Source organism: Lemur catta, chromosome 8 (assembly GCF_020740605.2).
Source record: "Lemur catta isolate mLemCat1 chromosome 8, mLemCat1.pri, whole genome shotgun sequence".
Lineage (NCBI taxonomy): Eukaryota > Metazoa > Chordata > Mammalia > Primates > Lemuridae > Lemur > Lemur catta.
Genome location: NC_059135.1, coordinates 60,947,374 through 60,960,428, shown reverse-complemented (window position 1 = coordinate 60,960,428; position 13,055 = coordinate 60,947,374). Strand labels below are relative to the sequence as shown.

General features: G+C 38.4%; 1 protein-coding gene across 1 annotated transcript; it reads right to left on the bottom strand.

The window, feature by feature from the left end:
* Positions 1-3,167: 3,167 nt before the first annotated feature.
* On the bottom strand, positions 3,168-7,341 carry FIGN (fidgetin, microtubule severing factor). Its single transcript, XM_045559272.1, has one exon. It carries the CDS (start codon positions 7,336-7,338, stop codon positions 5,092-5,094), a length of 2,247 nt encoding a protein of 748 aa, XP_045415228.1. The 5' UTR covers positions 7,339-7,341; the 3' UTR covers positions 3,168-5,091.
* Positions 7,342-13,055: the final 5,714 nt, after the last annotated feature.

Sequence of the window (13,055 nt, the reverse complement as noted above, 5' to 3'; positions counted from 1 at the left end):
GTATATTATGTCCCAAATGGGACCTTGATGAAGACCTACACAGTGCATAATTTCTTTTGAGTTCTTTTAAGCAGTCTTGTGTTATGCGTACAATTAGAAGTCCATCAGTATCCCAAGTACTCCTGCATTATCTACCCTGCCACACTTCACTAATGCGTCTTATCATTTAGGTTGCTAATACTGTTCAGTGTAAAGACAGTCTTTCTGAGGTAGACTGTTCAAGTTCAAGGACAAGTCTTTTTCTTACGAAATGCATGACATTCAAAAAAAGACAACAAATAAATACTACATGTACAATATGTAGCAATGAGGTAGAAATGGTTATAAAGAACAATGTTTGAATATACGTCAGATGAAAAAAGAAAAAAAAAAAAAAGAAATGAATATTCTCTAGCAACTGTATATCCACAAGGGAAACTCATCCACACACCCACGCCCACACACCAGAGGAGGGGGAGGAAGTTAGAGGGAGAGTTTTAAGCCTGGAAATAAACTTTTGCTTTTTTTTGTATCATAAGACAACTAGAAGAAATGAATGTGCTCCCAACCTTGGTGTACTACAGAACCATTTTATAAATATTTAACATTCTATAGGACTGATTCATATATTCTCACACAACTCTGTGGCAAGGCTGACCCATGCTGCCGACATTCTACATATCACTGAGACAAGGAGGTGAAATTTTCCTGCTTTCAGTCTAATTGTCTTTGACAATTGCAGTGCCTAGTGCTACACTGCTTGTGTTGTATTTAAAAACAGGGGAAAGAGGAGAGACTTGTTCATTAAAGATGCAGTATCCCTGGTTCACACAAATGCATCTGGCAGGTTCAAAATCGAATGTCAACCAGAGGTCTTAGCAGAGTGTGAGATTCAGTTCATGTGTTGGTTAGTCACAAGTACAGCTGGTTGTGAATTCTGAAATACTAATAGCTCCATGTTTGCTAATGTGCTTCATATAAAAATCAGCAGGTGATTCAACAACTGAAGGCTTTACTTTTCAAAAGGAAAAAAACATGTTAAAACACTTTGAATCATAAAGTGGTCATGTGTATCTGTGCACATATGAAGAAAGGAAATAACCAGTTGCTTCTGAATAATGTAAGATGGATGTTTGTTTTAAAGTTCAAATAGGTGGTGTTGAAAACGGAACACACACATACACACACACAAACACGCTAATTTCATATATATATATATATATATATTTTAAAACTTTACTTTAGTGGCCTCAATAGTTAAACTGCGTCCCTTTCACTTTGCAAAATACAGATTCAATGATCATGATACCTAATTCTTGCTAAGAAACATGAGGATGTGATTATAGAAGTATCTTTCTGCTTGGAGTTGGATACATTTTTAGAGAAAGAAATTCTAAATGTCTCTAAAATGTACTTTCCAACCCACAAATATATTTAAATTTACAAAGACCTATTGTAGGAATTAATTTGGATTTTTTTTGGATGTATTCTTTAGAAAACTGCATAGCCAAGTACTATGCAACCCATGTAAATTGACCTTGTTATTTTACATAGCATAGCCTCTGGATAACTTTTATCACTTGCCCAGATGGTGTTTGGCCTATGTATTTTAGTGGAATGGTTTATTTTCTCCTTGATAGGTTTCAAATGCACAAGAAAACATTATACCCGTCTATCTGCATTTGAGTAGAATACAAACTGACTAATAGATAAACATTCCGTGTGAAAGTAAATAGCCTTAAAGTATACTGCCTTCACATTCCATTGATCAGCTCAGTCAGCAAAGTTTTCCATGTTGTCACTAATGTTCTAAATATTTTGGAGAGAAGCATGCCAGAAGTGCAGAGTATTTCCATTTGTGTCACATATAAGGTCATTACGAACTACTTCTTGAATTTCTATGGATCCCAGTACTGAAGTAGTTTCCTCATTTCCTTTTTGTCCCTGTTGGAAATGTTGTTACAGTTGGGAAGAAAGGAATTAGGGGCTGTTAAGTGGACTGGCTCAATCTCCTGGCCAGACGGCGAGGGATTTGGACTGGCTCATTACCTTACCTTCATTAGTAGCCTTCTCCAAATTCTTAGCGGTCAAAAAGAGGCCAAGAGTATGAAGCCCGATTACATAGATTGTACTATCACTGATCGCACACATTCACTTCTGAGGATGTACCCCACCCCCACGCCAAGTTCCAGAATGGATGGTCAGAAAAGAGCTCATTATTGGGCTAGTCTATAGAGGAGCTCATAATGCCGCCATGCAGAATCAAAGACTCACAGGAGACCACTGTCTACTCAAAGGTCAGCCTTATCTCCTCTAACAGATCTTCATTTCTTCAACATGCCCAATTTCCTAAGAGATCAAATCTTGGATTTTGTGAGACTAAATGAAAATCACACACGTCTTCAGCTTCTGCCTAAATACATAGATTTTTGACCACTCATATCTCAAACTCATTTGTAAGTCACTCATAGCTCTAATTTTTAAGTCATTTAAAGCTAAAAGCCACGTTGTATGACTTCAATTTATTTTCAGTTTTATAAATGAATGTAAAACACAATAGTGCAGTCATATATTTGGCATTAAGTCTTACCAGCCACAAAAAAAAAAAAAAATGTGGGTCAATATTGGATTTTCCAAAGTTGTCTAAATAAGACTGCGTTTGTCAAAACTTGCCAGATGCTTTCAAGTGAACACAGCATGTTGGCGGATATGAAATGTAATATCTAAAAGACAGAAAATAGGTCAGCACTGTGCAAAAGTAAACTTGTCAGTGAGATCAATATGAACCTACAAGTTAATGTGGATATTAGAATTTCCTTACAACAAGGGATGCGCAGGGTAGACCCAGAACATGATTGTAGCATTTATTCATTTGTGAAAAGCAGAGGACGTACTTAAGTATTATTTTTTGTATCCTTAATGAAAGGCACTGCTTTTTAATATGTAATATTCATATTTAAGCACAGTTTTAATTGATAGAATATCATAGTAAATTAAATTCTGGTTCATTTGCTCAGTTTTTAGTAACATGAAAAATAAAAACGGGGACTAACAATCAAGCACAATAAAATTTCAGAAATATGAAATCCTCATTAGCTTTCTCTATGTTAAGTGTTTCAGAGAATTGGACATCATGGATGAGATCGGTAAAAATTTTTGAAGGAATAAAAATAACAGAAAGACCTTTCTTGGGGCTTCTCATTGCATTTATTTAAATTTTTAAAAAATGTACATCACTTATTGAATACATAAAATGCCAGTGCTTTGCAACAGTTTTGTTACTGCATCTCTAAACTAAAAAGGAAGAGGGAAAAAAAACAGAAAAAATACATTCAAAAAGCCAGGCTGTTCTGCTTATGCATGGGCAGTGGCTTTGGAAAGCTACAGCCTGCACTGTGACTCTTCAGAGGCATTGCCGAACATCAGCCAGCTATCAATGAAAAGTTGCACATAAAGCATTAAAGGATACAAAGAACAACTTGGTGGGGAGCAGGAGAGGAATGGGAAATTAAGAAAAATGCCACATATGCCATGAGGGGGTTGGTAGACTGAGCTGGAAGTAAGCATAAAGACTGATGTTTGTGGAAACTAGATTTATGGGGAAAGATGGAAGAAAACAAAGTAGTATGTTTGGCAAGCTGTATTGCAGCGTGTGTGTCCACTTTCAATTTTCTACTTTACTTTCCAGGAGAAATGTAACAAAACTGAGGTAGAAATAAACAGGGGAGCACTACAGCCCAGATTTCAAAAAGAGAAGCAAAATTGCACTGACAAGAATGGAGTCAAAAAGAAGGAGAGACGATGTGAAGGTTCTTTGTGGAGATATATATATATATATGTATGTTGGTTGGTTTGTTTTTGTTTTTATGTGTGTTTGTTGTTTTGGTTGCTATCTTCTGCATTCTATCAAACAGCACGGCAAGCCTATAAGCTAGATTAGTGAATAGAATGACACCATTCCCAGCAGTTTTGAGAGATAACTTGCAAACTACCACCACCACCAACCACCACCTATGCAGTAAAAGGCAGTCATAGATTTTAGGTACTGTGACTTTCAGGGTCCTAAACAGGTCTTGTGGCTGACTGTTCTAGACACTAACACAAACTGAATAAGTAGCTTTCAATTAACCAGTGTACCTTTTAAGAACATTTTCACTTAATTATCAAGGAGCAATGTACTAAGAACTCTTGCAGTTATAGACATAAAGAATTATTCTGTTCTGGTTAATTCCCCATATTTAGTAAAAGAACTTTTTTTTTTTTAAATCCTTCCATTTCTACTTTAAATTGTAAATATTCAGTTGTATCACACTTCAATATTTTTTCTGGATACATTCAAAGTAATTTTCCTTGCTATTTTCCAATTGTTGAGGTAAACATACATTTTAATATAAAGTAACATTGAAGCCTATCCTATTACTCTCAGCAGTACATAGTGCTTTCAACACATTCCTTTGAGGTACTGTACAAATCACAATCACTTTCCTGAGTTTTTGCAGACAAGAACATTAAAAGAAATGAACTGCAGAAATTAAGGTCCAGATTACCGTTACCCTGTTTTACCTGTTCTTAGCTTAATACTGCAGAACAGACAGGATTGAGGAATACTGTTGCTCTTAAAATGGCAAAAATCTGGTTTTCTGTCATAACACAACTGTTCATCTCTTTAGTCCAATAATGTTTGAAGTTAAAGCTCTTTATATTAGCACATGCCACCAATGTAATTGTGAGGCAAACAAAAAATAAAGCACCACTCCAGGCACTTGACAGCAACTAAATCTCGAGAACAGCAGAATGGAATCAACACACGAGGTTCATGTCCTTCTGAAATCAACACACTTGCACCTTGCTCCTTGGTGAGTGTTGTCTAGCTTGAACCGAACTGAGCATCCACATATGCTTTCTGTCATCTGGGGCTTTCAAATCAGAAGCTCTCATTTGATGCACTTTTCCTCCAAATCTACCCTGACTCTAAAGATGCAACTTTAATCGGCGTCTTCCCCAGTACCCTTTGCAATTCAAACACTACTGGAAAGGGGCTCTATTCCCTATGTAGCAGGTTTTATGTGTGTGTGCCAACATTCATTACATTTTTTTTTCCTAAAGAAGTTATCACTGACTGCAACCAAACATTTTGTTCCATTCAACATACATATCAAGCTCTTTTTGAGATATGCTAGGCTGAATCTTGCAGAAAGCATTTTCAAAGTCTTGATATGTAACGGGCCGCAACTGGCTGGGCATAATGGCTGAAAGGTCTGTGGCTGGCATGGCATGGAGGGGGCCCACTGCTGCTTCCTGACACAAATGAGCCACGTCGAGTCCAGAAAAGCCTTCTGTGCGCTGGACGAGCAGTGCAAACTCCTTGTCATTGAGACAGTAATTGTGCTGTGAGAGCAGTTGTACTATTATCTGGTGCCTCGCTGTGCTGTCGGGAAGTGGGATTAAAAGTCGTTTCATGAAGTACCTCCGAAGAGATTCATCTATTTCTTCTGGTTTACTGGTGGCACAAATTACTACGATTTGGTCCTCAGCTGAAGTTAGTACAGTGTCCAGCTGCATCAGAAATTCGGTTCTCATCCGACTGACTGGACTGTGCTCCTCGCTTACTTGGGAGGAGAGAAGCATGTCAATGTCACTAACGAAAATCACTGAGGGCTGGCGACACCTGGCCACAAGAAAAGAGGCATGGATGATTTTCTCTGCTTCTCCTAACCACTTGGCGACTAGTCCAGAACTGGCAATTTTGAAAAATGTGGCCCCCAGCTGACTAGCTATGCATCGGCCCAATAATGTTTTGCCTGTTCCCCGAGGTCCAAATAAAAGGATGCTTCGAGGTAAGGCCGTCAGTCCACTGAATGCATCTGACCTCAGCACTGGCCATAAAACCTCCTCTTTAATGACAGCCTTCACCAGGTCGAGACCAGCAATGTCATTCCAGTCCACTGGAGGTCCTTGGGTGATAATCTCATTGGTTACCAGGTCAATGAGGTGCGTGTCAGTATTCTTCAGTTGCTCGTCCACAGAGTGGTTGGATGAGGTAGCTGCACGGAGTCCAGGGCCTTGCATTGGGTGAGAGAGGAGCTGCCTGTGCTCGTCCCCATGCTCACTCATTACTGGCGACGTGTACTTCCCAAAGGATTCACTGGATCTTGATCCCAATGAATTTTTAGCAGTACTGTAGGAAGGAGGGGTCAGAGCCCGACTGGACTGGCTGCTGAATTTCCTTTGCTGTTCAGAGGACATTAGCTGCTTTGTTGGCTTAAATGCTAAGGATGATGTTTCAGCACTTCTGTCAAAGCCATTCCCTCGATTTGTATTTGAAATGCTGTTGTCGGGCATTCTGTACATAGGACTCTGTGTAGATCTCTGTTGGCCATAGCTGTAATTTCCATAACTGGAGTCCATATCTCCTTGCCCTGCCATATAGAAAGCTTTCCTTTTGAGAGAACTTGCCGAACTGTTTGTCAGAGCCGATGGTGCAATAGGCGTCAAACCATGGCCCTGGTAGGTGTAGCCAGGAACAGTGGTGGGGGGCAGCGGGGTGGGAGCAGGAATTCCTGAAGGCAGGTATGCAGAAGGAGGAGGGGGTGCGCCTCCAGGGCTGTATCCAGACCCCACAGCAGTCTGAGGAGGATAGCTAGCGGAGGGGTAGCTGTAACTGGAGAGGTTAGAAGTCCCATTGTAGCCTGGGACCAGGGCTGGTGGCGGCGGAGGTGGCGGCGGTGGCTGCAGGAGCCCAGAGCTATGCAAAGGAGATGGATGAGGTGAAGGAAGTGCAGGTGCTGGCTGGCTGCTGTAAGTAGAATGCAAATACGATCCGTTGTATCCCGGGGCATATTCCTGAGATGGGAGCCCTGCGTGAAGACTGGGTACACTGTGGCTTCCACAGGTGCTACTTGAATAGCTAGGTTCTGTCAGGTTGCTGGCTACCCCGGGAGAGCTCCCTATACTTGCAGAGACATCTGCTGGAGGGAGGGCTGAACTGACTCCAGCTTTGCTGGCCGTGATAACGTCGGGAACACAGTTCATAGGATAAACAGCTTCTGAATTCAAGGAAGGCTGCCAGGGTTCGCTTTCATTTTTCCGACCGTTCACTAGTCCTGATGGTGCATCTGAATAGTTGCTGAGTACGGGTCGGTCCACAGGACCTTCCAAAATGCCAGAATACTTCTCTGCATATTTCTTTAGTAGGTTGGATGCAGTCAGAGCAGATATGTCATCATTCGCCCAGGCGTACTGATAGGTGCGCTGCAAATGACCTCGGTAGGCTTCAACTTTGTGGGCGGGAGACCGAGTGGTTGAGGTGATATCAAAGTGCTGTTCTGGCCACTGGGCATGCTCCGGCGTCCACTGCATCTTCAAGCCTAAGAATTTGGGGGAAGAAAAGTTAATTTCCTTAGATATTCATCAGAACTCTTAAAAGCTTTCCCCCCCAACTTCTTTTGTTACTTATTATTTTCCATTAATGCTATGCACATTATAAAGGATTTCCACCTTTCTATGATAGGTACTCTTTAAAATGGACTAAATTTCAGCTCTGTATAAAAAACTGAATTTAAAAAAAAAAAGCTCTGTAGAAGACTTAAATTTTTTTTGCATTTTTAAGTCATACGCAAATCTATTTTTGTGAAGCCCATCAGGTTACTTGCTATAGCTATACACACACCCATACACACAGACACATATATATGTACACACACATTCCTGTCAAATTAGAATTCAATCACAGGTTCTTACGATAAAATATGCATACATATTTTAAATATCTTGCACGTGACAGTATTAACATGTACAATATCTAGCCATTCTGTCTGTTCACATCACAGTTTCTGTTTTTTATTTTAACCAATATAAAAATGAGACACAGCTGACAGATCACATCTAGGATACCTCTCTTATTTGGTACTGAACACCTAGTTAGCACAGTATAATGCTCCCTGCGCAGAACAATATGACACAGACATAGCAGGTCATTCCATAATCCAACTCTCATCTAAAGTGGTCCACGACAGTTTCAAATCTGCTTCGTGGAGTGCAGCAAAGCAATCTCCCAGGCAGCGCTCCATCGCTTTCATCGCACAAAGCCTACAACTCGGTATGAATTACAACTGGCTCCTTTCTGTTGTTGAGTCTCTGAAAAAAAAAACAAGCATCACTTGTCTGTCGGTCTTCTAGCATCCTCCCTCCTTCTCTTATAATCCCTTCCTCACTTATAGCCTCCAAGGTACTAAGAGGGTAGAATATATATGTATGTATGTGTGTGTGTGTATATATATCCCTCATATATATTCTCATATATATATATATATATAAAGATAGGGGGGAGAGAGAGAGGAAACAAGGCGAAAGGGAAGGTAAGAATGGAGAGAAAATCTGGATTCTAGCTCTTTATATTTCTATAGGAAGTCGTGAGGGGCATAAGCAGGAAGAGTACGAGATAATAAGATCGCATGGGTAATTCTATCATCTGCTAAGTTATTAAGTGAAGCCAAGTTGACTATGCAGCAAGCTATAAAATGAATATTTTCTCATTTAAGAAAAAAATACTAAACAGAATCAGAGAATCATTTGAATTTTAAATTTTAAAGAGACCTTAGAAATTACCTTATTTCACAGATTAGGAAACCAGGGCCAAGGGAGATTTATAATGCACCCTGGAGGTCTCACATGTGGTTAGTTACAGAAGAGGACCGGAACCCCGTTCTCCTTTTTCCCAGTGCTGGCGCATCCCATTCTAATCTCAGCTTGGTTTGAACACTTCCTATTCTGGTACAGCTATATTAAGCTGGCCTCCTTAATCTCTTTTATATTACCCAAAGTGAATTTTGCAAACTGTCTTGTGCCCTCTGGCAGAGATGCCTTGATGAGGAGGAGGCCTGGTCTACAGGAAGCATCTGTGGCATGAGCTCCCTTCGGAATTACCAGGGTCTATTTTGACAGCTTCTACCCCCTTCTGTGCTCCTCCCCCAAGCCCTTTGGCTCTTCCTTGCCTGACTCTGGCTTCTGACATGGCTAGCTTTGACTTACTGAGCTAAACAGAACACAGCACACAGTTTGGTAACAGAATGGCATGTTGATTCCCTTCTGACTCCCTCTTCCTTGTTTGCAAAACCACTGCACCAGACACTGGAAGTTAATTAGCAGGATGATGCTGTGCTAATTGTGTTAATTTACAAGGTTTTAGTCAAAGAGAATCATGCCAGGGCTGGCACTGCTGTCATGCTTCCGACTTAATGATTAAGAAATACTGAAAACAAGGTGGGAAGGATTGCAGTAATTACACAATAAATGAATAAAGCAACAGGATTCATTTGCAAATATATTTTACTGCAGTTGTGCTCATTTGCATTTGGATTTTTAAAAGGGATCCATGTAGATATTCATTTGCAAATCACAACTCAGTTAAATTAACTCTGAATGCTGCACAGTATAACTTAATCAACATTTACATATATTTTTTAGTAAAAATACTAAAAACCTCATTTCTCCTGTATATGCAACAGATTCTTTCTTCACCTCCCCTCAGCTACCCCAAATTTCCATATTTCTGTTTTAAAACTTTATATATTATTAAATAATCTCACCAAATTGGAAAATAATATTATAAAATCTGGAGGAAGTGCAGCTTGGATCATTTCACTCAGAGAAACTCTGAGGGTGAGTTCTAGGAAGAACTAAAGTGCTATTCTTAATTATTTCTGCTTTCTCAATCATTACTTTTTAAGGGGGAGGAAAACACACCGCAAAATGGGTGAAATGACCGAAACCACACTTAAAGGGGAAAAGATGCAATTTTAATGAAGCAGCATTTCAGGAATCATACTTTCATTAAATTCAACTGGAAATTATTAAGAGCAAATCACCAGGAACCAATCGCAAGTAATCAGTATCTAAATTCTTCTACTGTCATGGGATTTACTTCAAGCCTTATAAAAAGGAGAGAATATTAATGTGACTGTAATGTAGAACTGTCTAAAAGACCTACAAATTCATTAGTCCTGTAAATTATTTCTAGAGCATTTCTATTAAGATTTTTTCCTTTAAAATATCAAAATACAGAGTAGAGAAACTAAAAGCAAACATATGCTATGAGTAGAAATTTGATTAGATTGATACAGAAGAAACATGAATAAATGTCTTGAAGCAAGGGCTCAGAAAATAATTTAGAAGTCACAGGCAATGGAATTTACCACAACACACACACACACACACACACACAGTTAAAAAAAAGCTTCTTTTCAGTTAGGTGAGCTAAGCCATTGTTGCCATTAGTTAACAAATATACCCAACAAACATGATTAAAAAATACTCTTTAATAAAAATCAAACTGCTTTAGATTTAGAATAATTATTTTTTTAAAAAAAGCAAGAGATGAGAACCCTCTACTTGTATTGGCTAATATAATGTTTTCTTGTTAATCATTTATAAAAAACATGCAAAAATGATTTTGGTAAGTTATAATCGCTGTAAAAGACATCAGTATACAGTTTAAATAAAATAGATTGTCCATTTTCACTGGGTATTACTGCATAGTTTAACTCTAGCAAAACTAATTAAATTTCATAGATTTCTATTTCATCTGAAATTAAGCAAAGATCCTATCTATCAAAACTATTTATTTGGAACAATTACTGGATACATCATTGTCTTCTGATTCTCATGTTATTTTTGCATGTGCTTACCAAGATAATTGAAACTTTATTTATTGATGCATACTAAATAACAGTAACCTTAGCAGGACTGCAAAAGGCAAGACTGAGTTTTGCTTAACCTAAAGGGAACGAAATTATTCACACCCTCTGAAACATGAGAAGGTATCCAGTGCTTTGAAATCATTAATGTTATTTGAAAGCATAAGTTAATAGTTAACCATAAACTAGTTCTTAATATTAGTAGGAGTTAAAGAGGCCAGTCTTCAGGAGATTATCCTGGACTCGGGAGCACAAAGACCCTTTTCATCAGTTTCTTGAGTTTTAACTCTAATTGGAAGTAATACCAAACTTGTTTTCGTTATTGGTGTCCTGTTTATTGGTGGTGATATTTCCGATGTGAAATGGAAGAAAGACACAAAGCCAAATGTTCTCTGAAAATCATGTTCCGTTTGATTGCGTTGCTGTTATCTGCAGCACACTTGTGTCACTGAAGTTGGCACCCAAATAATGAGCTGGGTTTTAAAAACAGCTTTCATATGGTTTCTCTTCTGTACATGAAGAGACGGATCTCAGAAGCAATACTATTTTAACATTATTAGAAACATGGCTGCAGAACAATAACGCCTACTGTTGTTTGAGAATAGCTTAAATAGGTACAGTAAAAAGTCAGAAAATGGGAAAGTAAGAAAAATAGCTCTTAAAGATAATTGAAGAGTTGTTCCAAAGCATTAATTTTAATTTTTGAAAGGATTGGGAAATTCTTAATACAGCTGGCAAATTTCACAATGCAATGTGTTTGTTTTTAAAATACATAATTTAATAGAAAATTGCTTTTAAGATAATGTAACAGAAGTGTTCCATGGGAATGACAGGTACTACAGTAAAACATCTGAGCATTTTGTTCTTATTTTATTGTTATAGGATGAATTTATGTATATGTAAATGGGCAATTCTATATTTCCCATATAACTGGATGGTTCAGATAACATTTTCCATTCTTCGTATTCCTGACCATTTTATAACTTAGGTTTAATTACTAAACAGTTACTGCCTTGCCTCTTCTTCCATTTTGCTCTTTAGTTTTGAAACAGAACAATTATAACATTCTTTAAAGTTCTGCCACAGCTTCAAAATTATAAAGAAACAGTTATAGAGAAAAATGAAGGGTATAAAAACCACTTTCAGAAAGGGAGGAAATTGGAAATAAAAGGCTTGCTCTTCTAAAATCTATGTTTAGCATATTTTCCTGGAAATATCAATTTTAGGCACTCACTACCCCACCTCCACCCCTAATATACGCATACTATTCAACAGTTCATCAGGTCTGAAAAGGTTGCTCACTCCTACAATGTTCCTGTAGGGAAATTCTGGCTGCTAGGGACTCAGCCTTCATTTGTAGGATTTTGCAGACTTCCTAAGGGCAGGGACCCGAGGCAAACACACCTGCAGGCATCATGGCGGGCTGGCTTGCTCTAGACTAGATTCATAGTGCTCACACAGGCCTGCATGACAACATCACTACACCTATTACATTCCTTTAGGCTATTGTACCTCTGAACCTTTCATTATTATTTTTTTAATATTTTAAAAAATTTAATACAATATTTAGCAAGGTTTACTCTGGAAAACAATCACTGCTAGGGTAAATATAGCCAAGTAATTATAATAGTTTGCAGCCTCCTCAGTGTAATAATGCAACAGATTCATCATCTCTTAGGTTGGAAATGACAGAACTAACACATAGAGCATTCAAAATTTCAAGTAGAAAGTCACAGATGCATGGACTGAAAATATAGATATATTCATGAAGAACCTTCTGAGAGAGGAACTATAAACCTCCTGGTACTGAAAAGTGGCCCTGTGCAATGTTTACTTATCATTATTCTTCAAGGGGAGTGATGAACAAATGAAATGTTCGAGCAGACTAAGCAGCATTCTGCTTTTGTCTACTCATCCTCATAAGCCAAGAGACCAACACAGCACTACCTAGCATAACTTGCACTAACCCGTTTGATCTGGAAACTTCCCCAGTCCACTCTCCAGTAATTCCTAGCCTTAAAATATGATGTCAGACCTAAAAGTAATGGCAAGGAACAAAGTGAGGGAAAGAAGCACTGAAATTAGATACCCTCTTTAGTTTACCTAATTTGGTTCCATTTTTAGAGTACCAAAAGTCCTTTAAAACAAGCTGAATGCGATAGAGGGCCTAGCAAATTGATTTAGTCAACCAATAAAGGGCCAACTATGTGCAAAGCTTTGTGGTTCAATGTTAGGAAGTTAAATCAACGGAATCTGTTTACAAGGTGATGAAACCTTTTCAGCTTTCTGTCTTCATAGTTTCACATTCTCATTCTCCAAAACTGGGTTCTTTGATCTTAGAGATTAACAGAACTTTAAAATGACCTAGTCTGATCCAGACAG

Bases quoted from the DNA above. Each gene is read 5' to 3' on its own strand.
- FIGN (XM_045559272.1), bottom strand. From the start codon at position 7,338: ATGCAGTGGACGCCGGAGCATGCCCAGTGGCCAGAACAGCACTTTGAT.